This window comes from Lynx canadensis, chromosome D2 (genome assembly GCF_007474595.2).
Source record: "Lynx canadensis isolate LIC74 chromosome D2, mLynCan4.pri.v2, whole genome shotgun sequence".
NCBI lineage: Eukaryota > Metazoa > Chordata > Mammalia > Carnivora > Felidae > Lynx > Lynx canadensis.
This window is the reverse complement of record NC_044313.2, coordinates 49,546,633-49,572,322: the sequence shown is the minus strand read 5'-3', so window position 1 is coordinate 49,572,322 and position 25,690 is coordinate 49,546,633. Positions and strand designations below refer to the sequence as shown.

General features: G+C 50.0%; 1 protein-coding gene across 3 annotated transcripts in view; it reads right to left on the bottom strand.

Annotated features, from left to right (window-relative positions):
- DLG5 (discs large MAGUK scaffold protein 5) overlaps positions 1 to 25,690 on the bottom strand; it is a 127,400-nt gene that overhangs the window by 73,858 nt on the left and 27,852 nt on the right. For all 3 annotated transcript variants that reach the window (XM_030334944.1, XM_030334948.1, XM_030334946.1), the window contains exon 2: positions 3,611 to 3,679. In XM_030334944.1, coding sequence (XP_030190804.1) covers positions 3,611 to 3,679 — 69 coding nt within the window. The remainder of the gene's footprint in view (positions 1 to 3,610; positions 3,680 to 25,690) is intronic.

The following is a 25,690-nucleotide window of genomic DNA, read 5'->3' as shown; positions in this document are numbered from 1 at the left end:
CCCAAATGTTGTTTGTGACGTGAGTGGGAAAGCGGAGGTGAGATTTTTATCGTAAGACGTTGCTCTTGCCTCGCCCTTCCTGAGGTTCATGGAGAGAGACCATGCACAAACCAAAACAGCCAGTCCCCATCTGACCTACCGGCCCCCTTCTGCCAGGGCTGTGGCGCAGGGAAAGAGCACCGCCAGTCATTAGGTGAGGCCGGGCCAGCCTCCTCCTCCAGGAGGCACAGCAGAAGTCCCCATGGCCGACCCCACCGCTCATTCCACTCCAAGGGACAGGTCCAAGCCAGCCTCAGACACTCCAGTGCCCTCGCCAGGGACTCAGTCAGGTCAGCCCATGTCAGACCAGGAGTCTGTTAAATGTAGATGCTGGGCCCCATCCTCATAGCTTCTGATATAACAGGGATGGGGTGAAGCTCAGGAACCTGCATTTCTAGCAGGTGCCTGAGTGCTGCTGGTCCAGAGACCATACCGTGTGAGCCACTGATTTGGGCACAGACAAGCTACCCAACTATAGTCGGTGTGAGGAGACCCTGTGAGGGAATTTCTGCAGAAGGCTTCTTTGCTGACAAGGAGACAGGAGAGGAGACAACCCCCTTCAGCCTCTGGACCATGTGATGACAGAGATGTTCTTTTATCTGCTCTGTCCCGTATGGCAGCTAGTAGCCACGCAGGTAGCCAGAGAGCACATGAAATGTAGCTGGTGTTACTGTTGAAACTAGAGGGGTATCCGGGTGGCTCAGTCAGTTGAGCGTCCAACTCTTGATTTCAGCTCAGGTCATGATCTCACTGTTCGTGGAATTGAGCCCTGCATCTGGCTCCAAGCTGGGAGAGTAGAGCCTGCTTGGGATTCTTTGTCTCCCTCTCTCTCTCTCTGCCCCCTCCCACACGTGCACACGCACTCTCCCTCTCAAAAATAAACAGACCTAAAAAAACTACAAATTTTAATTTTAGTTCATTTTAATTAATTTGAACTGTAAATAGCCACCTGTGGCTAGTGGCTCCCATAAGGGACACTGTAGCCCTGGACACTTCCAGGTCTAGATGCGACAGCTGGAACTGTTGCTACAAATGCCCTGCCATCAGCCTGAGCGGAAGACACACACAGAGAGGATCACAGAGCCACATCCTGATGTACTCAGCCCAACCTCAGCGGCTTCTTACTGTGAGATCACACATTTCTCTACTGTTTAAGGCAATGTGAGAGGGTATTCCCTCCTCTACAGCCAAAGGTCTCCAGGCTAACACAGTCTGCACAAAAATGGGGCCACTCACCCCAAGGACGATGTCAACTGCTGGCATAAGAACAAGAAAAGCAACACTTGGGTCCCGGTGAACTGAGGAGGGTCTGACCCAAAGGGATACAACCAGGTCTTTCAGCATCCAAAATCCAGGCACCAACAAGCAAGGCTCAGCCTACACAGGACGTCCAGCACAGCACTGCCTGCTTGTCAGCAAGTACCTGGGGACAGTGTTCACCCCTCCATCCCAAGGGCCGAACCAGCTCCAGGTACGCATAGAACCAAAGGTCGGGTCAGTGACATGAAGCTTCTTCCAGAGTTTACGGAAGTCCGGCTGCATAAAAAATACCTACTCCTACTCCTCCTTGAAATTCCACTACTAACAATAACTGCTGTGGTTTCAGTAATCGCGCTCTCTTTAGAGAGAATGATGCAAATGTTCCCAGGAAAGATACCACTGTAAGCCCTGAAGTGTCGATGTGAATGAATTTGTCAGGTATCTGTTAGATCACTGCACCTCGTTTCCAAGGGGAACAGGGAGCCAAAGAGCAGAGCATGAGGCAGGAGAGGTGCACTCAGGATTCAACCCCCTCAGGTTTACAAAAGCCCCATGACAGCGTTCCATTCATCCTGACTGCCCCACCCCACGGGATTCCCGGAAGCCAGTCCCGTGTTCAAAATTCCAACAACCCCTTCATTGAGTCGATGGACTCCTAGCAGACAGCACAAAGTAATAAACACTGAAGTTCTGTCTTGTGGTCCCGGAGGAGTCCTCCCAGACAGGGAGGAAGGAAACTGATTGGCTGCTCTGTGTCCTCCCCAAAATGTTGAAATCCTGACAGCAGCAAATGTGAATGTGACTTTATCAGAGATACAGTCAGACACTGAAGATAAGGTCATCCTGGAGTAGGACTAGTGTCCCTTGAAAAAGTAGAAATCTGAAGACAGACATGAACACAGGGAGAACACCATGTGAAGACAAAGGCAGAGACTGGGATGATACATCTACGAGCTAAGGATCACCAAGGATTGCCAGCACCCGGGCAGAAGGAAGGAGAGGTGCCTGGGACAGACCGTGCCTGATGCCGTCAGACTAACTATGAGAGAATACACTTCGGTTACATAAGCTACTCGGTTTGTTGTACTATGCTATGGCAGCCCTAGAAAACGAATACAATACCTCCCTGCTTGTAGCTCTCTTACTGGACTGACCTCACATGTTGTATTTACTTATGAAACCGTCATCCCCCTGGACCCGAAGATCCACAAGCACTAGGACCACCGTCTGCCTTACTCACCACTGCATTCCAAGCCCACTTCTGGCGTTACAGAGGTGTTCTGTAAGTGTCAGTCGAATTAACGCATGAAAGGTCTGCCCCCGGCTGGGTCTGGACTCTCTGACATGAGACTTGCCCTCTCTCAGTGTCAATTTCCCCATCTGTCTATGTGGAAGAAACAAAATAATTGGACCAGATGACCTCCGTGAGCCCTTCTGACTCGGAAACTCCAGGACTCTCCACTGAAGGTGTATGCATCCAACAAGGTCAGATCAGGACATCAGAAACTGCACGAGGGTGTTAAACAGAGGGCACACGACACAGTAACAGGTAACAGAGGTGTGGGAAGGCTACGAGACCATGACAACCTTCCTGCTGAGATATCTTCAGTAAAGTAAAGGCTTCTGGAAACACTTGGACTGGCTACCCCTGTCCCTAGGACAATACACTGCCCAGAGGGCTGTTCCTGCTTACAAAGGACAGTCCCAAAAGGGGCCATTCTCATGGACAGTGGTCACTGAAGTACAAAGCCTGGGTCAGGGGGACAACAGCTCACTGAGAAGCCCCACGCTCTGACAAAGTGAAGAAATGGTGAAGCACGGCCTCCCCTACCACCCGCCTCCATTCCAACACCATATCCAGATTTCTGCCCTCCTCTGTTAAGAGGATGTATTGCTGGGGCACCTGGTAGCTAGGTCGGTTGAGTGTCCAACTCTTGATTTTGGCTCAGGTCATGATCTCATGGGCATGATCTCATGGGCATGAGATCGAGTCCCACATAGGGCTCTGTGCTGACGGTGCAGAGCCTGCTTGGGATTCTCTCTTCCTCTCTCTCTGCCCCTCCCCTGATGGCGCCATCTCTCTCTCAAAATAAATACGCATTAAAAAATAATAATAATAATTTTTTAAAGAAGAGGATAGATTGCTGATGGAGAAAATGTGAATGGAGTCAATAGGAGATGACCCCATGAATGATCTGACAGGGGAGGCCAACTTCCCATCCCATAGACTCAGGGCTACCTCAGCTCACACCCAGACCCCCCCACCTACCCGGTGCCCTCCAGGAAGGAAGGGTGTCCAGGTGGTACTCACCCACACTGCTGAGGGAGCTGCTGCTTTCTGAGTCTGAGGGCATGATGGACAAGACGCTGTAGGTGGAGCCTGGGGACAGAAGGACAGACCATTTGTTACTAACCCCAAACCACTGTCGGACCAACTGGTCTTCAGTCAACGCCAAACTAAGAACCAACACCACGTCAGGGACTAGAAATCGGATCTAAGGGGCGGGCAGGGGAGGTGTGGTCAGCAGGGCCTAGTCTCTGGTATTTCTGCCGATGTCCCACCTCACCTTTCCGCCACCCTCCTGCCCTGGAGACCTATCTACGCACAGACAGAGGGGAACTTGGAGCCAGTCAGATGGCTTCTTGTTAAGACATCTGGGGAAAAGCTTAGCAAGGGAGCAACATATGCCCCAGGCTAAAATAGGGTCTCGGGATTTCCTACAGATCTTTATCAATATGACGCTGGCTTCCATGCAGACAGCAAGAGAGGAGAAGCTAAACACCTATGAACTATTTGTTCTTTTTGCCCGACTGTTCTGCTCTCGCGTTCTGGCTATATTCAAGCTCAGTCGTTAATGATGTAGTCAGTGCCTGCCCCCTTATTAAAAGTTACTTATAAAATTTTGAGCAATTACACGGTCACCAAAGCCAGGGAGCAGTACGTGCCCTTTGTTTGGCCAACACTTAACGTTGTTAACCCCTGAGGTGGGCACACAACTGCCACACCACAGCTTCCAAGGCTAGGATGTTACCTGCCTGGCATCAGTAAAACCTCTGGGTGAAGAAACCCAGCTTCTGAACCTAGCTCTCATCCACTGAGCAAGTCACTTGTTTCCTGGAACTGTGCTCCCGACCTGAACAAGGATGGGGTTCAGCCAGACAGCTTATGAGGTCCTCTCCCCTGTCCCATGTCAGGATTACATGTTCCCCCTGACTGCATGCTTTGCTTGTGGCTACAGGGGACACAGTGTTAAGAGGGCAAGCCGACCAAGACTACCTTGGGAGCTGAGAAAAGCACCCATGCGCAGGCGGTGGGTCAAAGAAAACAAGGTAACAGCAGGAATGCAGGGTTTTGTCCTGCACAAAACTACACAGTGAAGAAGTGTGTGTACCAGGCAGAGCGGGTGAGCGAGAGACGGGATTTTTGCGGTAAAGCCTTTGCATAAGCCTCAGGGCTCCCATGTGAGAAAGCAGCCAAGAACTAATGAGATCTAGGGCTCCAGGACCTGAAACGTGGGGGCCAGATGTCAAAGTTTCTTCTTTCCCACCTCAACTCTTTTTTAAAAATTTTTTTTTAACGTTTATTTATTTTTGAGACAGAGAGAGACAGAGTATGAACGGGGGAGGGTCAGAGAGTGAGGGAGACACAGAATCTGAAACAGACTCCAGGCTCTGAGCTGTCAGCACAGAGCCCGACGCGGGGCTCGAACTCACGGACCGCGAGATCATGACCTGAGCCGAAGTCGGCCGCTTAACCGACTGAGCCACCCAGGCGCCCCATCTCCCACCTCAACTCTTGACTAGCTACCTGATACCTGCGCACTCCCCGAAGGGACAGCAAAGGGATGAAGAGATGGGGGTAAACAGGGGAGAGAAAGAAGGAGACCCGTGGGGGCGGGGAAGGGAGAGGCCAGCAGGGTGACAGATGACCCTGAGCAGACGGGAAAACCTGAGGGGAGGAGAGGAAGGGCAGACAGCCGAGCAGCCCTGGCATAATGGTAGGCGGGAGAGCTGGCAGGTACGCCCACCAGAAAAAGAGACAAAAGCGGAGAGCAAAAAGAAAACACAAGGAAAAGGGACTTTCATAATAGCAAGAACTAGGACAGTGGCCAGGATGACCAGTGGCCTTGTGACCGAATTTTCTGAGACTCTCTTAAGACCTTAGGTGTTTAGGGTGGATTGAAGATATTCTGTCTTCAGATGGGACTGTCAAAGGGATCTGTTTGTTCAACACAGCTTCTGGCACCAGAAATGGACACAGCAGGTAGGTGCCGGAGAAAAGCTGCGGGTGGGGGCGCCTGACGGACAGGGCTGGCTCGGTCTGCAGATACCTAGGAAGGGCAGGGCCCCTGTCGACACACGCGTTCACTTCACGGAGGCCCCGTGCCCACCTGGCAGGGAGACCACAGCACGGTTCTGCACATCACTTGAAGGGAAAAGGAACTAGAAAACCCTGTTCAGCCCTGAAATTCCTTGATCCCACCAAAAAACGAGTAGCAACATTCAGTGAAATACCTCCCATATTTCAAGTCCGACCCACACAATTCATTTTGCTGTCCATTCAACGTTTCTGCATTTTTGTCCCAACAAAACAACGAGCACCACAAGTTTCTTAAATCATCTCTCTTCCCACGCCATAAACATCAAACATTGCATAAGGATCCACGAAGCAATGTCAGATGCAATTCAGGCAATCCGCTGGTATGTCAAAGGACAAAAACGTAACACAATGCCTGTTTTCTCAACTCAATTGCCAATTTCTTAATTATTTTTTTCTTTATGGGGACGAGGAAGGCTAGCCAGCTGGCATGTTGGTGGACTGTTTTCAAAAGATGCCCACTCAGAAAAGCAGGCGCAAATAAACTCTCCCACTCACACCTTGCAGATCTCTGAGCTGGATCGTGCTTGCGACAGCACGGCCCCGCGCTCCAGCAGCCGCTCCTCGCGGGAAGGCCTTGCCTCTTCCCCACTACTGGCATCAGCAGAGCCCCATCTTCCAGTAAAGCGCCCCTCCTCATCAAGTTGCCTCCCTCCTCCCCCACGGCCAGTTTCCACTGTTAATTAAACTTGGCAGACGCCCTTGTCTCTCTCCGCCCATCTCCCTCCCTGGCTGGGGGAGTCAACTGGCCAACCAACACATTCTGTCCCTCTTCTCTGTCCCCAAAGTCCTGCTGGGGTTCTGGGGCCTGACCTGGGGGCAGCGTGACATCTCTATCTGCATCTCTGGGCATCACCACCCCTGAGTCGGCTGGCAGGGCTCCTAGGAGCTGGGGGCCGGCAGGGAGTGATTAAAATTGGACAGGGCCCAGTTTTTACAATGTTCCCAGGGCCTTAGACGTCATTCAGAGGGAAAAAAGGCCCGAAGACGACGCTGTCTTGGTCATGCTTTGTCTCTGCTGCTATTGTTGTCTTAAAAAGCCTGTGTGGTCAGGATGTCGGGAAAAAGCAAGAGGAGTCACTCTCCTCCAAAGTCACGCGGTGTCCTTTCAAAGCCGGTGGCTTCTGAAGGGCGGGTGTCAGGCGTCATCTACCTCTGGGGTTTCACAATCGAATCTGGAGGCCAACAGCAGCCTCCTCTCACAGGCACACGCCTCCCAGCCACCCCCAATTCCCCCAGGAGTTTCATGCAGGCACTCACACCCCACCTGCCCTGAAACCTAAAGCATACCCCAACCTGGCAGAGAGGCCCAGGCCAGTGAGGGCTGAAGAATCAACCCGGCTCCCGCGCTGGCACTGCCTCCCACTCCCTCCCCATGTGCCCTCCCACATCCCCGCAGGACACCACCACTCAGGGCACCCCCACAAACTGAGAGGACCCAGAAGTCGATGGTCTGGAAACGTTTCCAGGAAAGGAGAGCAGGGCATAAGCCCAGCTTTTCATGGACGTGTAGACCACAGAGGGACACAAGGGAGCTCTTTCCTGCCATGGGGGCTACCTGGGGACCCGAGCAAAATGTAGATTCTGACGTGGGGAGACGACGGGGGCCTGAGACTCTGCATTTCCAACAAGTCCCCGAGGGCATGTGGTCGACAGACAGAATAAACGCAGGGCAGCAGGGATGACCGGAGTCATCGGGTGGGAAACCAATGCAAACCGTGGCAGAGGCCCCGAAAGGCAGCCAGCAAGCCGTGGGACCCACGCATTGTCTGCATCCTTCCCATGAGCCCAGCCCCTGCTAATTGTGTTTACTCTGTGACTCAGCCCCACTGGGTCAGGGAGACCACTTCAAAAGAACTTCCAGTAAAATCACCCAAGCGATAACAGAATGCCCCAGCCCTCCAACAAGGCCACCTCCCGCAGCCTGTGGGGCCCAAAAGAGACAAGCTTAGCTTGTCACCTAATACACCCCTCCATTCACCTAGAGCTCAAAAAGGCCCCAGTGACTCACGCTTCCTCCCCATGAAACCTGTAGGCACCGAAGGGACTTGTTCCAGCCTTGAGCCAGCACACAGAGTCCTCCCTGTGCTCCGGGAGGGTGAGGAGAGGCCGGGAGGACATGCCAACCAGCCCCCCCCCCCCCCCAAGCACCTGGGAAGCGGGAGGGAGAAAGCGAGCCACTCTTTTCCTGGGGGCTCTAGCCAGGAGGTCCTGGAACCCTCCCCCAGGTCACAGGCAGATGACCGAGGGCACCCAATCGCTCTTGTGCTTGCACGTGTCCACCAGGTTCCTGACGCACGCCTGAGCCCTGCAAGGCCCTGGGCCAGGCCTGGTGAAAAGAAGACAAGCCAGGGGCTCAGGAGGCTACTCAGCTGCTGTGAAACCGTGCAGAAGTCCCTTCCCCTCTCTGAGCCGGGGCCCCTCAACCTTAAATGAAGGCAGTATTGACTAGAACACCCACAGCGGTGCCAGCCTGCCTGGGCTGAACTCCCCCAACTCTGCCACTTAGCCGCTGTGTGCCTTTGGGAAAGCCACTCAGCTCTCCCTGCCTCCATGTGCTTATCCGTAAAATGGGCTAGGAGGAGTACTTTCCTAACAGAGGAATCTACTGAGTTAATGTGAAAAGGACTTGAGACAGCACCCGGCACAGCCAGCGCTCCAAGTGCCAGCTGCTGCCACCGTGGTCAAACCAGGCCTTCCAACCCTGCCATTTTCAATCCTCTGCTTATTGAAAGTCATAGCGGTACTAGAGTGACAAGGTCAAACAGTGCAGGATGAACAGACTGCCAGACTATATGGTACTCACTAACAATAATAATAATAGCAGCTAATACACACCGAGAACTAGTGTCCAGCTGTGCTAAGCACTTCAGGGATTCCTAAAGCAACCCTGAGGCTGTCATTAGGCCCATTTTACAGAGTAGAAAACTAAGGGTTAGCAAAATTAACAAATTTGCCTAAGGTCCTGATAGAGGGACGAGTAAGGGTATGAACAGGACACAAACCCAGTCTAGCCCCAAGGCTGTGCTCCTGATCCCTACACACAACACTGCTGCCAGGCTCTGAAGGTAGAAGGGCAGTCAAGGGAGGCTTCATGGAGGAAGCAGCCTGGAGCTGGCCCTGGAGGATGGTGAGCTTGGACAAGCACCTGAGAAACCAACTCAGCCTGGAAGCAACACAGGCAGAGCCTATCCTCCTGTGCAAATGAAAAGTCTCAGAGTGGAGCCAGCCTTGCCCATGGCCTTACTGCCTGGATGCCCCCTACAGTGGGCTTGTCTCCTCCTTGCCTTCCTTCCCCCACCAAGAACACACTCAACAGGCACTGTAAGCTAAGCCAGAGAGGGGACTGAAACTGGGAAGAAAGGGAGTGAGAGGAGTCATGGCTCCACGGCCCTGACAAGTGCTGCTGCTTCCTGGCCACCCCAACAGCCATGCCAGTGCTGGGTGCGTGGCAGGTCGTAGAGCAGAGGCACCCTCATTCAAGAGGCACCAATTCTGTGAGCTGCAGAGATGAGGAAGGCGGCAAGAGCACGAAAAGTGCTTTGTGCTGTGCAGAGAACACCTCCCCTGCTTCTGAGGACCTCAGGAGTTGCTGGCGGGAGGTACTTTGGCTGCTGAGAAGTCCTTTTGCAGAATCACGGGTCAGTGCAGCAATGCCCCCCCCCCACACACACACACACACACCAGGCCCTCAGCTTCTCCTTCCGTTTAAAAATATGAGCCAAGGTGGGGTGCCTGGGTGGCTCAGTCAATTAAGCATCCGACTTCAGTTCAGGTCATGATCTCGTGGTTCGTGGGTTCCAGCCCCACGTTGGGGGTGTTGACAGCTCAGAGCCTGGAGCCTGCTTCAGATTCTGTTTCCCTCTCTCTCTGCCCATCTCCCACTCATGCTTTGTCTCCCTCTCTCTCTCTCAAAAATAAACATTAAAAAATTTGTTTTAATCTTTTCCTTTAAAAAATAAAAATATGACCCAAGGCTGTGGATACCGAGACCCAAAGTGGGAGGCTGGCAAGCCTCAACATGTCAGAGAGGTATGGGGTGACCACGGCCCCGGAATGGAGCAGCCAGAGCCTGGCCTATCAGTGAAGGAAGTCCTGCTTCGTGCACCCCACGTGCCTGCCTCAGGACAGGCAATTCACCTTGTCCCTGACCTGCTGTCATGGGTCAAGTGATGATGTACCTCTGGTATACATAAGCCACCCCCCTAAGTGTCAGGTTTGTAAGAGAAGACTTAGTTTTCCCCACTGAGATACAGCTATAGTATTCTCTGCCAAGTTTAGGACAAGAATAATGAACTTGCTAAGATATCACAGTAAGGATGCTTACTTCTCCCTTCCTGGGGTCATGATAAAAACCAGTAGCCCCTCTTTCAAAGGTGAATGGGGGTGTTCCTTTCCTGGCTAAATGGAGGGTTGACATCCAAGTGTGCAGGTGAGATCTGCATGGGGGGAGTGTGAAGACGGATGCCTGCTGGGCTTGAGGATCACTCCTTAACCCCCTCCCGCTGGACTCTGGAATCATCCATGAGATAAGGAGCTAAGGAACTGAACTACCTGATCCTGAGGAAACTCAGACGTCAGTGTTGTAATCTGTGACCCACCTCCATCTCCTGCCACAAATGCCCCAAAGCGAAAGTATGAACAGGTAGGGAAAACAACACATGCACACCCAGAACTGATCACTCAGTAAGATTAAAATAAAGATGCTTCTCTCACTGTCGGACCGTTTGAGTCCCCCCGCCCCCCCGCCCCAAAGGCACAAGAGGAAGATGGAAGTTTGTTGATTTTCCAGAGATTAAAAACAGCAGTCAGAAAGCTTGCTCCCCCTCATCAGCTGGAAAAGGCTCCTGGAGGCTTTGTCATCTCCCGTCAGGGGGTGCTAAGCTCCAGGATGGGAGCAGGGGGAGGACCTGGGACCATCAACCTGGCACCAGGTGGGAACAATTCTCCTCGCTTCTGGCTTTCTGTCACCCAAAACAACAGAAAAAGTCCTGTTTTCTTCTGTCACCTCCCAGCTGGGCTGGGTTACAGTTCTGAACCTAGAAAGCACAGATGGTGGCCCAAAGCAGGGTCTGGTGGGCTCCCTGGGAAGGAGGCTAGGCTGTCACTGCAGGGATGGTGGGGGGAGGGAGATTGGGATGGGTGTTAAGAGTTTCCTACTAAAACGCAATGGATCTGGCACAAAAACAGACACTCAGATCAATGGAACAGAATAGAGAACCCAGAAATGGAACCACAAACGTATGGCCAACTAATCTTTGACAAAGCAGAAAAGAATATTCAATGGAATGAAGACAGTCTCTTCAGCAAGTGGTGCTGGGAAAACTGGACAGCAACATGCAGAAAAATGAACCTGGACCACTTTCTTACACCACACACAAAAATAAACTCAAAATGGAGGAAAGACCTAAACGTAAGACAGGAAGCCATCCAAATCCTCAAGGAGAAAGCAGGCAAAAACCTCTTTGATCTTGGCCGCAGCAACTTCTTACTCAACACGTCTCCGGAGGTAAGGGAAACAAAAGCAAAAATGAACTACTGGGACCTCATCAGACTAAAAAGCTTCTGCACAGGGAAGGAAACAATCAGCAAAACTAAAAGGCAACCGACAGAATGGGAGAAGATATTTGCAAACGACATATCAGATAAAGGGTTAGTATCCAAAATCTATAAGGAACTTATCAAACTCAACACCCAAAAAATAATCCAGTGAAGACATAGACAGAAGACATGAATAGACACTTCTCCAAAGAAGACATCCAGATGGCCAACTGACACATGAAAAAATGCTCAACATCACTCATCATCAGGGAAACACAAATCAAAACCACCATGAGATACCACCTCCCACCTGTCAGAATGGCTAACATGAACAACGCAGGCAACAACAGATGTTGGCGAGGATGTGGAGAAAGAGGATCTCTTTTGCATTGTTGGTGGCAATGCAAGCTGGTGCAGCCACTCTGGAAAACAGTATGGAGGTTCCTCAAAAAACTAAAAATAGAACTACCCTACGACCCAGCAATTACACTACTAGGCATTTATCCAAGGGATATAGGTGTGCTGTTTCGAAGGGACACGTGCACCCCCATGTTTATAGCAGTACTATCAACAACAGCCAAAGTATGGAAAGAGCCCAAATGTCCATCGATGAATGAATGGATAAAGAAGATGTGGTATATGTGTGTGTGTGTGTGTGTGTGTGTGTGTGTGTGTGTGTGTGTGTATATACACACATACATACAATGGAGTATTACTCGGAAATCAAAAAAAATGAGATCTTGCCATTTGCAACAACGTGGATGGAACTAGAGGGTATTATGCTAAGCGAAATTAGTCAGTCAGAGAAAGACCAATTCACTCATAGGAGGACTTAAAGATATAAAACAGATGAACATAAGGGAAGGGAAGCAAAAATAATATAAAAACAGGGAGGGGGCCAGAACAGAAGAGACTCTTAAATATGGAGAACTGAGGGTTACGGAGGGGTTGTGGGAGGGGGGATGGGCTAAATGGGTAAGGGGCACTAAGGAATCTACTCCTGAAATCAGTGTTGCACTATATGCTAACTAATTTGGGTGTAAATTTAAAAAATACAAATAAATAAATTTTTTTTTAAAAAACACAATGATCTAGGGGCATGTTCTCCACCAGTGAACGTGACCAAGCCTGAGCAGCATCCCCCAAATCACAGCTCAGGGCTGCTACCCTTGTGACAGCTTATTTGCCTGGCACAGCAGCCAAGAGGACACAGCAAGAGGGAACAGGGAACCAGAGCAGCACGAACACCTAAGGGGCAGCCGAGCCTCCACGATGCTGCAGATGGACAGCTCACTGTGGCACATCTGCCCTAGAATTAAGTAACCGTGGGCAGGAAGCAGCTCTCACAAGGCACCCGGCACTGCCGGCTCCCTCCTGCTCTCAACTAGGACTCCCCCTCCACTCCTCAGTAAAGGGAGAAGAGGCCACGTCCTCTACACAGACTATAACCAGGAGGCACCGCCCTGTACCACTGCAGGGTGTCAGCGCAAGCCCCCTGCGCTGTGTGATCCTGGGCAAGTTGTTTCCACCTTCTGTGCCTCATGTCCTCGTTCATAAAACAGGAAGGGGCACCCGGCTGGCTCAGCGGGTGGAGGGTGCGACTCTTGACCTCGGGGTTGTGAGTCCGAACCCCATGTTGGGTGTAGAGATAACGAAAATAAAGAAAACTTAAAAAAACAAAATAAATAGTAAAATAAAATAAAATAAAAAATAAAACAGGAAGAATGATGGGTTTGAGGACTAAGTGAGTAAAGAGAGGTAAAGCCCTGAGGACAGAGCCAGGCACAGGGCACGCACTCCATAAACCCTAACTCTTAACACTCCACCTGTTTCTTTGCCTGTAGGATAAGGAGGCCTCTTTTCCCCTCTTCCACCACTGTGCCTGGCCATGGCCAATTCCAATCCATCCCTGGCCTTCCTTGCGGGTCTCTAGTTTCTGAGTCACATGGAACAAGCCAGAGTGCTCTCTGCATGCTTGGCATCATTCCAGCCCGCCCCAAACCTTCTCACAGTCCTCACTACCACCTACCTACACACGGGCACCGGTCAGCCCACCTCAAGAGAGACGGAGTGAGGGCACTCTGCATCAGACACCACCCCTTGGTAGGCGGGCACGTCTGCCCCGGGGGGAGCACAGAGCCCATTCATTCACCAAATGCTCAGTGAGCACGGTGCTAGGAAGTCCTGGGGGTGCAGCAGAGAACGAGAGAGCTCACGGAGCTCACACGGAGCTCACAGGAGTGGGGGCGGAAGAGGACAGCCTCACTAATAAACAAGTGCAGACTGCATCAGGTAATAAGTACTACCAAGAAAAATACTACACAGTAAAATGGAAGGTGACTGGGGTGTGGCGAAGAGATAGGCACTGTGATACAATGGCGGGGGGAGGGTTGTCTCTCTGAGGTCAATCTGAACAGAGACCTGAAGGAAGTGCAGAATGCTGAAGGATTATTTCAAGTAGAGAAACAGCAAGTGCAAACTGTACCTGCACTCCACTTACACCCTGAACTTCCTGGGTATCAAAGAGACCGATGGACATGAGTCAGAGAGTGACAGGGAGAGCTACCAACAAGCACTCGCCACCTTACATGTTTGGGCTCAAGCTTTTCTTGAATATACTAACCATGGAGTTCTGACTACTCATAGCAGCTAACATTTATTAAGTACTTCTCGCAGATAAGTACTATTTATATGGATTATTTCATTTAATCACCCCAACAACACTATGAGAAATGGCCTATTAACAACTCATTTTCTAAATGGCAAAATACAGGCTCAAAGAGGCCAAGTAACTCACCCACGTCCACAAAGCTAGTAAGCGGATCCAGATTCAAACAAGACTCTTATCTACCAGCCCCGTATTACTTCCTTTGCAATAAGATCAGAAAAAAACAAAACTCACCAGTTCCTCGTCCCAGTGGACAGCAGAGGCTGTGAGCAGCCATCCCCCTACTCAGTGACAATGCTGAGGTGAGGAGTCACAACTGATGGGTTAGAAACTCTGGCAGGGCTGTGCCAAAAAGTGGCTTATGCGCCAGCATTTGGCACTGAGGCCAAGGTTATCTTTCCAACAGCGGGAAGGAAGAAGAGAAACAAGAGAAAGATGGGTTCTAGTCATCTCTGCCACACCTCAGCCGCCAGCCTTGTCCTCTGCTCCTGGCTTCGACCCCTCCAACCTTGTCACTCCTCTGGCCATCAGCTCATCCTGACCCACCAAGGGAGACCAGCACAATCTCTGGAACAAGCCAGATAGGTATTTCCACCCTGGCTTAGAAGGCAGCAGGAAATAGAATGAACCAATGGGGCTTGGGGAACCTGTTCATGATTCTAATGCTCAGACTGAATGCAAAAGAACTGCAAAACGTCTCCCTCCCACCGTCCCCTTAATGCTACGTCATCCCCCAAAATGGCCATTTTCCATTAATCTCAGATCAGGTAGGCTGAGGAGTCAGCCAGAGGAAATGATGGCTCTGGGAAGAGCCCAAGTCTCAGGGCGTAAGCTGCAAAGTAGGCAAGGACACGAGACCCAAGCTGGACAGGTCAGGGACGTTCAGTCCACAAAGGGCAAAGAGGAAAGGTCTTGCTCTCATCAGCAATGAGCTGCCACTTCTGCCCCTCTTCCTTCAGCAGCATCAACAGCACCCTCCTCATCTGCTTTGCGGGGCACCTTGAAGATTACTGACCACCAAGCCTGGGTCCCCAGGACTCTGAGACCATGGAGAACCACTAACTTCTCACTCCTCACAATGTTCCGGCTGAGTTTGAACCCACCAAGACCCCTGCCACAGGGGTGGGAGGTACAGAGTGACTGCACAGTACACACGACAAAGGGCACAGGATCAGGAGCTGGATGGACCTGGGCTCTCCTTGGTTTGGTCACCTAATGGGTGACCAGGGGCAAATTATTTTTTCTGAGCCTCAGTTTCCTCATCTATACGCCAGAGCTATAAAAAGTCTTTATCTGTATTTCACTGATTATTGTGCCGGGCAAATAAAGTAACAGATGCTGAAAGTACTTTGTAACTGGGCAGGAACTGCTCACACATGCTAACCTGCCCCGGAGATCCAAGTGCCCCTGCTCCCTGACTCCACTGTACGTCATCCCCAGCTGCCGTAACTCCCCTACTCTTCACTGCTGCCCTCTCCCGCAAACTCCTTTTTCAGTACTCTTATTCAAAACACAACACTGCAGCAACAAAACACAAGGAAATAAAGAAAAAAGCAAGGGCTTTGTTAAGATGCCAACATCAGCCAACATGATCTATAGTCTCAACGCAGTCCCTATCAGAATCCCAAAGACTTATTTTGCAGAAACAGAAAAGCCCATCTTAAAATTAATATGGAGCCTCAACGAACCCCAAATAGCCAAAACAATCATGAAGAAGAAGAATAAAGCTGGAGGACTTATATTTCCTAATTTCAAAGCTAATTTGGAACACAAATAAACCTTCCCATAAATGCTCAAATACTCCTGACAAGTGCCAAGACCATTCACTGAAGAAAGGACAGTCTTTTCAAGAAATGATGCTGGGAGAGGCACCTGAGTGGCTCCGTCAGTTGAGCATCCAATCCTTGATTTCAGAGCAGATCATAACACCAGGGTCATAGGATTGAGCCCCACATCGGGCTCTGTGCTGAGCATGGAACCTGCTTAAGATTCTCTCTCTCTCCCTCTGCCCCTCTCCCCTGCTTGCATGCACTCTAAAATAAATGAAATGAAATGAAATGAAATGAAATGAAATGAAATGAAATGAAATGAAATGAAATGAAATGAAATGAAATGAAATGTAATAAAACAAAACAAAACAAAACAAAACAAAACATGCTGGGGAAACTGGATATATACATGCAAAAGAATGAATCTGGACCCTTACCTAAAACCATAAACAAAAATTAACTCAAAATTAATCTAAGTCCTAATATCAAGTCCAACCCAGAGCTAAAACTATAAAACTCTTATAATAAAATATAGGGCTTCATGACATTGAGCTTGGCAATATTTTCTTAGATACAACACCAAAAGCATGGGCAACAAAAGAGAAAGACATAATGAGTACTGAAAGGCACTACTGACAGAATAAAAATGCAACCCACAGAAAGGCGGAAAATATTTGCAAGTCACATATATGATAAAAGATTAATATCCAGATACATAGAGAACTCCTAAAACAACAAAATAAAACAAAATAAAAAATTTAAAAAAATTTTAAAGCTGATTCAAAAATAGGCAAATGGGGTGCCTGAGTGGCTTGGTCGGTTAAGCCTCCAACTCTTGATTTTGAATCAGGTCATGATCTCACAGTTTGTGAGTTCGAGCCCTGCACAGTGCAGACCCTCCTTGAGATTTTCTCTCTCTGCCCCTCCTCTGCGCTCGCTCTCTCTCTCTCTCTCTCTCTCAAAATAAATAAAAATACTTTTAAAAAAATAGGCAAATGACTTGAATAGACATTTCTCCAAAGAAGACGCACAAACAGCCACAAGCACATGAAAAGATGCTCAACATCACTCATCTTTAGAGACATGCAAATCAAAACCACAATGAGATACTACCTCAGACCCCTTGGGATGGCTACTACCAATAAAGCAAACAAAAACAAAAAACAAAAAAACAATGTAGAGAAATGAGAACCCTCGTGCACTGTTGGTGGGAATATAAAATGGTATAGCCACTATGGTAACTAGTATGGTGGTTTCTCCAAAAAAAAGTAAAAATAGTATTACCACATGATTCAGTAAGTCCACTTTTGGGAATATACCCCAAAAAACTGAAAGCAGGGTCTCAAAGAAATATCCCAATACCCATGTTGACAGCATTTCTCATAATATCTAAAACACAACACAACTAAATATCTAAATATCTCATAATATCTAAAATGCAGTACAAGTGTCCATTGCTGGATGAATGGGTAAGCAAAATGTGGGGCATATATACATCGGAATGTTACTTAGCCTTAAAAAAAAATAGGAAATCCACACATGTTCTACAACACAGATGAGTTCTGAGGACATCACGCTAAGTGAAATAAGCCAGTCACACACAAAAAAGACAAACATTGCTTGATGCCATTTATAGAAGTACTTAAAATAATCAAAATCATAGACATAGAAAGTAGAATGACAGTTGTCAAGGGCTGGGGCAAGGAGGAAAAAATAGGGAATTACTGTTTAACGGGTAGAGTTTCAATTTTGCAAGATTGAAGAGTTCTGGAGATAAATGGTGGGGGTGGTAGCACATTATGAATGTGTTTAATACCACTGAAGTCTACATTTAAAAAATGGTTAAGGGGCGCCTGGGTGGCTCAGTCGGTTAAGCGTCCGATTTCGGCTCAGGTCACAATCTCGCGGTCCGTGAGTTCGAGCCCCGCATCGGGCTCTGGGCTGATGGCTCAGAGCCTGGAGCCTGTTCCCGATTCTGTGTCTCCCTCTCTCTCTGCCCCTCCCCCATTCATGCTCTGTCTCTCTCTGTCTCAAAAATAAATAAAGGTTAAAAAAAATTTTTTTTTTAATAAAATAAAATAAAAAATGGTTAAGACGGGGTGCCTGGGTGGCTCAGTCGGCTGAGCATCTGACTTCAGCTCAGGTCACAGTCTTGTGGTTCATGAGTTCAAGCTCCACATCGGACTCACCCCTGTCAACGTGGAGCCTGCTTCGGATCCTCTGTCCCCCGTATCTGCCCCCCCCAACTCGTGTTGTCCCTCAAAAATGAATAAACATTGTTTTAAAAAAATGGCTAAGATGGCAAATGCTACATTATACGTATTTAATCACAGAAAAAGAAAGAAAGAAAGGAAGGGGGAAAAAGGTAAGGGCTTTATCTCCCTCTCTCTCAGTTAGCTGTCCAAACTCTTTGGGCTTACAGGGTGCTCCAAACCCCACCTAGCTTCACACAACCCTATTAATAATCTTGGTTCCTACAAACGAAGGCCCCAGCTCCTCAGCCCTGAAACTTAAGGATACCCCCTGTTTTTGAGCACAGGAAAAAAAGAGCAGGGATGAGCTTCAGGAACCATCCCCAGCAACTGTGAATGAGGAAGATAAAGCAGAAGGGCCTGGAAGTGTGGCGAACAGCTGGAATGCTCACGCAAGGAGCTCCCCTGAACCAGTGTCCACAGGGTATGGACGGGGATGGAACATGAGGACAATGCAGGGGTGGGGAGGAAGGGATGAAGGAGACCATGTGGGAGGGGAGGGGGAGTGGAGGTTGCTGCAAGGAGTTTGGGTTGGGGTATCTGGGAAGGTACTGCAGTTGATGTCTTAAGGAAAACCCCTGTGCGCACAGCCTGTTGATGGTGGGAAACTGGAGTCTGGAGTGAGGAGAGTTTCAGACTAACACAGTCCCCTTGGGACTGGAGGTCGTAAGTGACAAGCCCACAGTCACTACCTGGTAATGCGAAGCCCTTGGGTAAGAAAGGAGACAGGGAAAGGGGAGAGCGGGATCTAGCACTTCCTATAGAGCAACCACACAGAAAGTACTATTCTGGGCATACACAGGACAAAATCCTGGCATGCACACTCTGTGAGGCTAGGAGAAGGAATAAAAATTTCTGGAAGAGAAGAGACCACTCAGGGAGTCAAGAGAAGCCAGAGAATGGAATCTTCTAGATGGCAGTGGGGTTGAGAGTGGTCAGAGGGGTGGCCTGCTGCACCAAATGCTGGCGTAGGACATGGAAGGCAAAGAAACATCTGATTTCATCATCCAGAGGTCAACAATGCTCTGCCAACTAAGTGAGGCAACTGACTGGCTCTGGTTTCTCCATCAGAATGGAAGTGCTGGGATTAGACCAGAAAAGGCAAACGGTCCTTCGGTCCTTCCTGAAAGAACTGCCAAGTCTTGTTAGAACTACCCCAAGTACTGTGCTAAAAGAGCTTGAGGCCACACCTGGGCTTGTGGAAAAAGGAGCCCGTGATGGATGTATCTATGTCTGCCGAGAAGGGAAGGCATGCACCACACTCCCTCTGGGTGGTTCCTAAGGGGCAAGTCCACCAACAAGAAACACAAGGTGCTCAGCTCTTAGCAAGGTTACTATCATTGATTATTGGTTGGAATTAAATCTATAATCCAATCTGTTTCTCCAAGATTCTTTAAATGACCAGGACCATCCAAAGGGTCCTCAGAGTAAAATAAAAGGACAATGATCCTCTGTGTATTTTTTTCTTTTGAGGCCCTGAGAAACAGAGAACATTAAAGAAGGGTTTGGCCTTTCAGAGGGGTTCTAGGAAGCCCAGACCAAAGCAGATGGTTTTCCTGTCCAAGAAGAGCCCCCAGACACTTCCTCTTGAATAAGGAGACACCGTCCAGGAGGGTTCACTCCTTATTCTCACAGCGCCTTGTGTGGATTTTGAAAAGGTGACCTCCAGAAGTGGGTGGAAAGAATCCATTCCTGAAACCACAGGGACCTTTTACACTGTATTACAAAAGGGACAGCTAGGCGTAGTCACCTGCAGAAACGCACTCAGGTACGACATGCTCACCTCTGTCACACCCAGAGCAGGGCACACCTGGGGCTACAGACCCACTGCACCAACACATTCAGGCTGTGAGTGTTCCCCTTGGCAGGCACCCCACATCCCATCAAATAAAGGTGAAACATCTCGAACATCTTTCTCCCTAAAAACCCCATAACAAAGGCTCCCTTCCATCATATTCCAGTTTCACACCTATTTCAGCAGATCTAGTGCTCCCATTAACCTTCAGCTTGAGTGCATAACCGATTTCACATTCTCATGTTCAGAAAACAGGCCCATGGTCACTCTTTCGTCAAACGCAGAAAGAAGAGTCCCCCCACCCACCCAAGACAAAATCTGGCCACGCAGGGTCTTCAAAGTGCCCCAAGTCAACCCCAGGAAATGGGGGAAGAAATCAGAGGAGGATTTCTAATGCACACAGGGATGTAGGTTATCTTTCACACACAGGCAGCCCTCAGGAGAAAAAGTAACAAGATCTTGGGTAACGAGAGGAAATATTTCAAAGCAGAAAAAGCCAAAATCCACATCCACAACCACAGAGTACAACAAATGAAACCAACATGTACCAGCCCCCAAAGGTCACAGTCTTCTCCTAGCTCTTTGTCTACTGGCCATCTGCAGGTCGTCACGACAGCAAACACACCCAGCCTCCTCCCAGTGGACAGGACACCCCCAAGCCTGTGTCACTCTGCCTGCCGTCCCCAGTTAAAGTCTGAAGAGTAGTGTTAGATCCACGTTTCCCAGTTACCTTCAGCTGCCTCAGAGCTTACAAGGACCCCTGTACAGCCGGGCCCTGATGCTGTGCAGATGTCCAGATGAGGCACGACTGAGCCAGGTCACACCGAGAGCTGGAGACAGTGCCAAGGCCAGCTTCCGGGCCCCTCATCACTACAGAACCATGAATAGAAATAACCGCTATGAAGGGCTGAATTGTGTCCCCTCCAAAATTCAGAGTCTAAGTCCTAAGTTCCCAGTACCTCAGCATGTGATTGCATTAGAGATAGGGAACAAGAGGTGATTCAACTAATATGAGGTCAGTAGGATGGGCCCTGATCCTTATAAAAGGAGGAAATTTGGACACAGACGTGAGCACACACACACGAGGACACAAAGACAGTCATCTACAGGCCAAGGAGAGTGGCCCAAGATCACCCTGCCGACACCTTGATCGGAGACTCCCAGCCTCCAGAACTGTGAGACAATAAATGCGTGTGGTTTGAGCCATCTTGTCCTGGGTACTTTGTGCCCCACACCCCCAACATCAACATTTTTTGTCACGGCACTAATACAGCTGCTACCGAGCCAGGCTCTGTGCTGCCCTTTCTAACACAGACACTCAATACAGCGCCAGCTGTGAAAAACCATCAAATCGTAACTGAAAACTCACAGCACTCCAGGAAAGAGGTATTGTTATTAGCCCCTATGTATAGACAAGGACCCTGAAGCTCAGAGAAATTAAGGAACAAGCCCTTGATGACTCAGCAGCACCCACCTCCGAGCCCTGCACCTTTAACTATGGCTAAGCTGCCTCTAAACCAAACCCTTCTGCCCATCCTCACCCACCCAGCAGTCACAGTATGATCCCCTAGAACACCCTGTCCACCTGGATGACCACCGTCTGAGGTCACTGAGCCTCTCCCCCAGCCTTTGGCCCCCAGCAGATACTCAGGTTTAAGGGAACTCAAGCTTTCTACCTTGTTACATGGTTCTGGAATCTTTTCCTTGATTTTTTTTTTTTTTTTTAATGAGCACTGCTTTGGTAATCAGAAAAAAATATACATATTATTCTTAAGGAAAAACACTGTAACACAGTTAAGGAATTCTATAGAATCTGTGGCCTGTGTGCAAATAGACAAGTAATCAAAAGGAATATATTTGTAAAGACTATTAAGAATAAAAAGCGGGGGTTGCCTGGGTGGCTCAGATGGTTGAGCGTCCGACTTCGGCTCACGTCATGATCTCACAGTGGGGGGGTTCAAGCCCCACGTCGGGCTCTGTGCTGACAGCTCAGAGTCTGGAGTCTGCTTCAGATCTGTGTCTCCCTGTCTCTCCTGCCCCTCGCCAACTTGCGCACGCGCGCACGCTCGCGCTCTCTCTCTCTCAAAAATAAATAAATGTTAAAAAAAAAAAAAAGAATAAAAGGGGAGGGATGGGGGACACAAGCAGCCGTTGTCAGTGTCCTATCAGCCAAGATGAGATAAGGGACTCACGGGGCAGAAAGAAGACCGCCACAACCAATAATCCCAGCCAGGACATCATCCCCAGAAAATATCTATTTTTAAAAGCACGTTCCATTTCATCACATTTCAGAAAAACAAAGAGGAGACCCTGAGGGGCAGACAAGCAGGCTCCAAAGCCACTCGCAGCACGTGTGCGTGCTTGCGGCCGAGGCGATGGTCGCCCGTGGCCAGCCAGTGATTTTCATCTGAAAAATTCAGATCTCTAGTGACAGACGGGGCTCCGACAGGGAGCTACCATCAGCATGCGGCCCATGAAGCGCCCGTTTTCATATTTCCTACAGCCTGCTGGGCCCCCAACTTCTTAGCTAAAATGAAAACCGTCAGACAGGATTTTGTGCAAATATGCACTTTCCTTGGGGGCAAACATTGTGAGTCTACAATTTGTTCTTTCGTTTTCTGAGCTCTCTGTCCAAGGCGACTACATCAAAGATGAAAGAGGCGGGTGGGGGGGGCGTTGGGAGCACAGCAGAGCAAATGCAAAGTGCAGGAAGAGCAGGCTGAATGACTAGAAGGCAAAGACGCAGCAGGAGCCCCTTTGCTCAGCCTCTCACAGTCACAGAGAAATGACCTCGCGGGGCGTCCTTCAGCAGCTCCTGTGTGGCTGTCCCCATCTGTGTTAGCACATCTTGCCTCCAGATGACTTGAGAGGAAAATAATGTGAAAGAACAGGCAAAAAAAAAAAAAAAGAGTTTCAAGGTGGGGAGCAGCGACAACACCACGATGGACGACAGAGGAAAGCAGGATTCCCATCTGAACAGGATTAGACGAGCGGCTAAAAGCTATCAGTCATGTTGGTCGGGCAAAACTGTTGAATGTAGTTTTCGTTAACGATACAGACAGATTCTTCCGGAACCATTTTAAAGGGCCGGCCACTTTTCCATTGTCAGATCATTCACTGCAGCCTCGTCGAATAGTCTCAACACACAGACAGACATGTGCCCCAAGCCACCTTTACACCATCAGCGTGTGTGGGGCACGTGGCATTCTGAGGCAAGAGCGTCTGTAAGGACCAGCCCAGCCCCTGTTACTAAATACATCTTCCTCTCGAGTTTCATAATTTAAAGCTAATTAAACCACGTCACCTGTTACTTACCGAGTTCCCTTGAGGTGTGTGGTCTTTTGAAATGTGTGGTGTGTTTGGGGTTTGCGTTGAGGAAGGGAGTGAGAGAGAGATTCCCTCAGAGACTGCCAAGAATTGCCAAATTTGAAACATTCAAACCTCCTACGGTCTCATTTCTCCTCTGTTGGCATCTCAAGGAGACATGGTAAAAGCCCGGCCATGAAGAAGGGTCACAACCCACAGGTGACCTCCCAGGCCTATGTCAGGTAGAAGAACCAATGAAGTCTCTTCATACAGGCACTAGAAAACCACTAGAAAATACTGTCTTCAATAGCAACCCAAAGGGGAGAGAAGTGGTCCCTGCAACTCTGTATCCCACACCCCCAACATCAAGAAAAATGGGGCCCGTTGTGGGCCTCTCAGCTCAGAGCTGGCTGCCCCGGGCCCCACCCAGCCCAGAAGGCCTGCGTGTGCAGCCACCTCGCCCATGCTGACGGCCACTCTGTCCACCAGCTCACCACAAAGGCCACTTGTTTCCCATGAGTGCCCAGAACAGTGGCTCAACCAGTTGGCCCAGTCAGGGACTGTGGTCCTTGTAGATGGGTGGTGACAAGGGCTCGCTGTGATCTCAGCAGACAATTAGCAAGGCAGTGTCAGGTTACCAAGCACCTGCCAGGCTGGGAGACGGTAGGCCTCAGCTTCCAGACCCAGGAAGGGTCAGGCAGGGTCAGTTGCAGGCTATTTCATCTCCATCTTGTCCCTCGACACTAAGCATCAGATCTTCCGACACTGGGGACAGAAGAAAGGTGTTCACAAGGAGAGGTCACATGAATAACCACAGCAGGCCTTGGGGTGCCAAGTAGAAGAGTATAGTCATCCAAGGGGGTGCTTGGAGATGTGCGGGGACACAGTTCAGTAGACACATGATGGGAAGGGGCACACCAGCCCCCCATGGGTGGAGGCCAACAGACAATGAACATCTTAAAAGTGCAGGAAGATCCAAAATCCAACAGCATCTGCTGAGACGTGCTGAAAGTCAATCCCATCTATCCCAGCTGCTCACCACACCTGAGCCACCATACGCAGCATAAAACCACAAGAAACGTAGGAAGGGGAGGAATGAACCAGGGGTTGCAAAAAAGAAAGAAAGAAAAGCTCTGGAGGAACAGACTATGGTCTCTACATGCCCAAAGGGTGATGATGAGGAAAAGGAGAAACTTAGAGACAGACTGGGGCCAAAACCCAAGAGGTAACAACCAGCAGGATCCACTGATGAGAAAGACAGGCAGCTTCTCAAAGTCAGGACCCCCCCCCTCCCCGCCCTTGCTGCTGCAGCAGGATGCCACCCACCAGGACTGCAGATCTTCAGCTGCGGGGCACTCCTGACAGTGAGACGCACTCAGGTGCCCACGTCCACCTGACCCACCTGCAGCCCCTCTCACCCTGGTCACCTCTCCCCCCTGCCACCATCCTGGTACCCGTGGCAGCTCAACTGTTTCGCCCGCCTCCCGATTCCCCTCCGCATCCCTAGGGTCCCAGCTCTACCACCTACGACCGCAGGCGAGGTTCGTGACACCCCTCTGCACCTCCGCTTCCTCATCTGCACCAGCCTGGGAGGACTGAGAGAACAAGCGTAAAGTGCATCAACATCACAGCCATTCCGAGGCTTTGGAACATCAGCGAGGACCAATCCCCAGAGTGCTTCCCAGAGCCCCACGGTGCCATCTCCAAGTTTCCAGCAGTCGCCGGTTGCAGAATAAAGCCTCCCTTGAGGCTGGCACCTGAGGGTCTTCGAGGGCTGAGCCCAGCCTGTCCACACTCCCAAATGCCGCCCACCACCACCCAGCCATCCAACCAGGCTACAGAGCCGTGAGTTCATCACTCCCTGCCCACGCCCATGGGCCCCTGCCTCCACCCTCACCACCACCTCCACCACAGTCCTAGCCATCCCTCCAGGTCTAGCTTTACTAGTATTATCATTACTATTATTTTAGAGGGAGAGAGAGCACACGTGAGCAGGGGAGCGGCAGAGCGAGGGAGGGAAGGAGGGAAGGAGGGAGGGAGGGAGGGAGGGAGGGAGAGAGAGAGAGAGAGAGAGAGAGAGAGAGAGAGAATCCCAAGCAGGCTCCATGCTCAGTGTGGAGGCTGACATGGGGCTCGATCTCACGATCATGACCTGGGCCAAAATCAAGAGTCAGACCCTCAATTGACTGAGCCACTCAAGTGCCCCCAGCTCCAGCTTTAAATGGGACCTCTTCAAGCAGCCCTCTCAGACCCCTCCATCGGGAAATCACTGTTCTACCATTATCTTGCTTGTACTTCCCCTACGGTTCCCCATCAAGCTGAGGACCAGGACCAGTGTCATGGAGCACAGCCTGTACAGTCTCAGGAACCTCACACCTAGCTTCATGCTCTGCTGTCACCGTCTTGAAACTCTTAATGATTTATGAGCAGGGACTCTACATTTTCAATTTGTACCAGGCCACAAATCAAGTATCCAGTTCTACTGATGACTTCCCAAGGAAGAGGCTTTGTCAAACCTCTATACTCCCCACAGCACACAGTAGTACCTGTTACACAGCAGGGAATTCAGTGAGGGAGGAAAGGGCGTATCTCTGTGTGAACAGCTAACGTACATCCCTGCCATCCTGGGCAGCTCATTCACACATGGCAAGCTGACCTCCCTCCCTCCCAGCCCCCAGTACT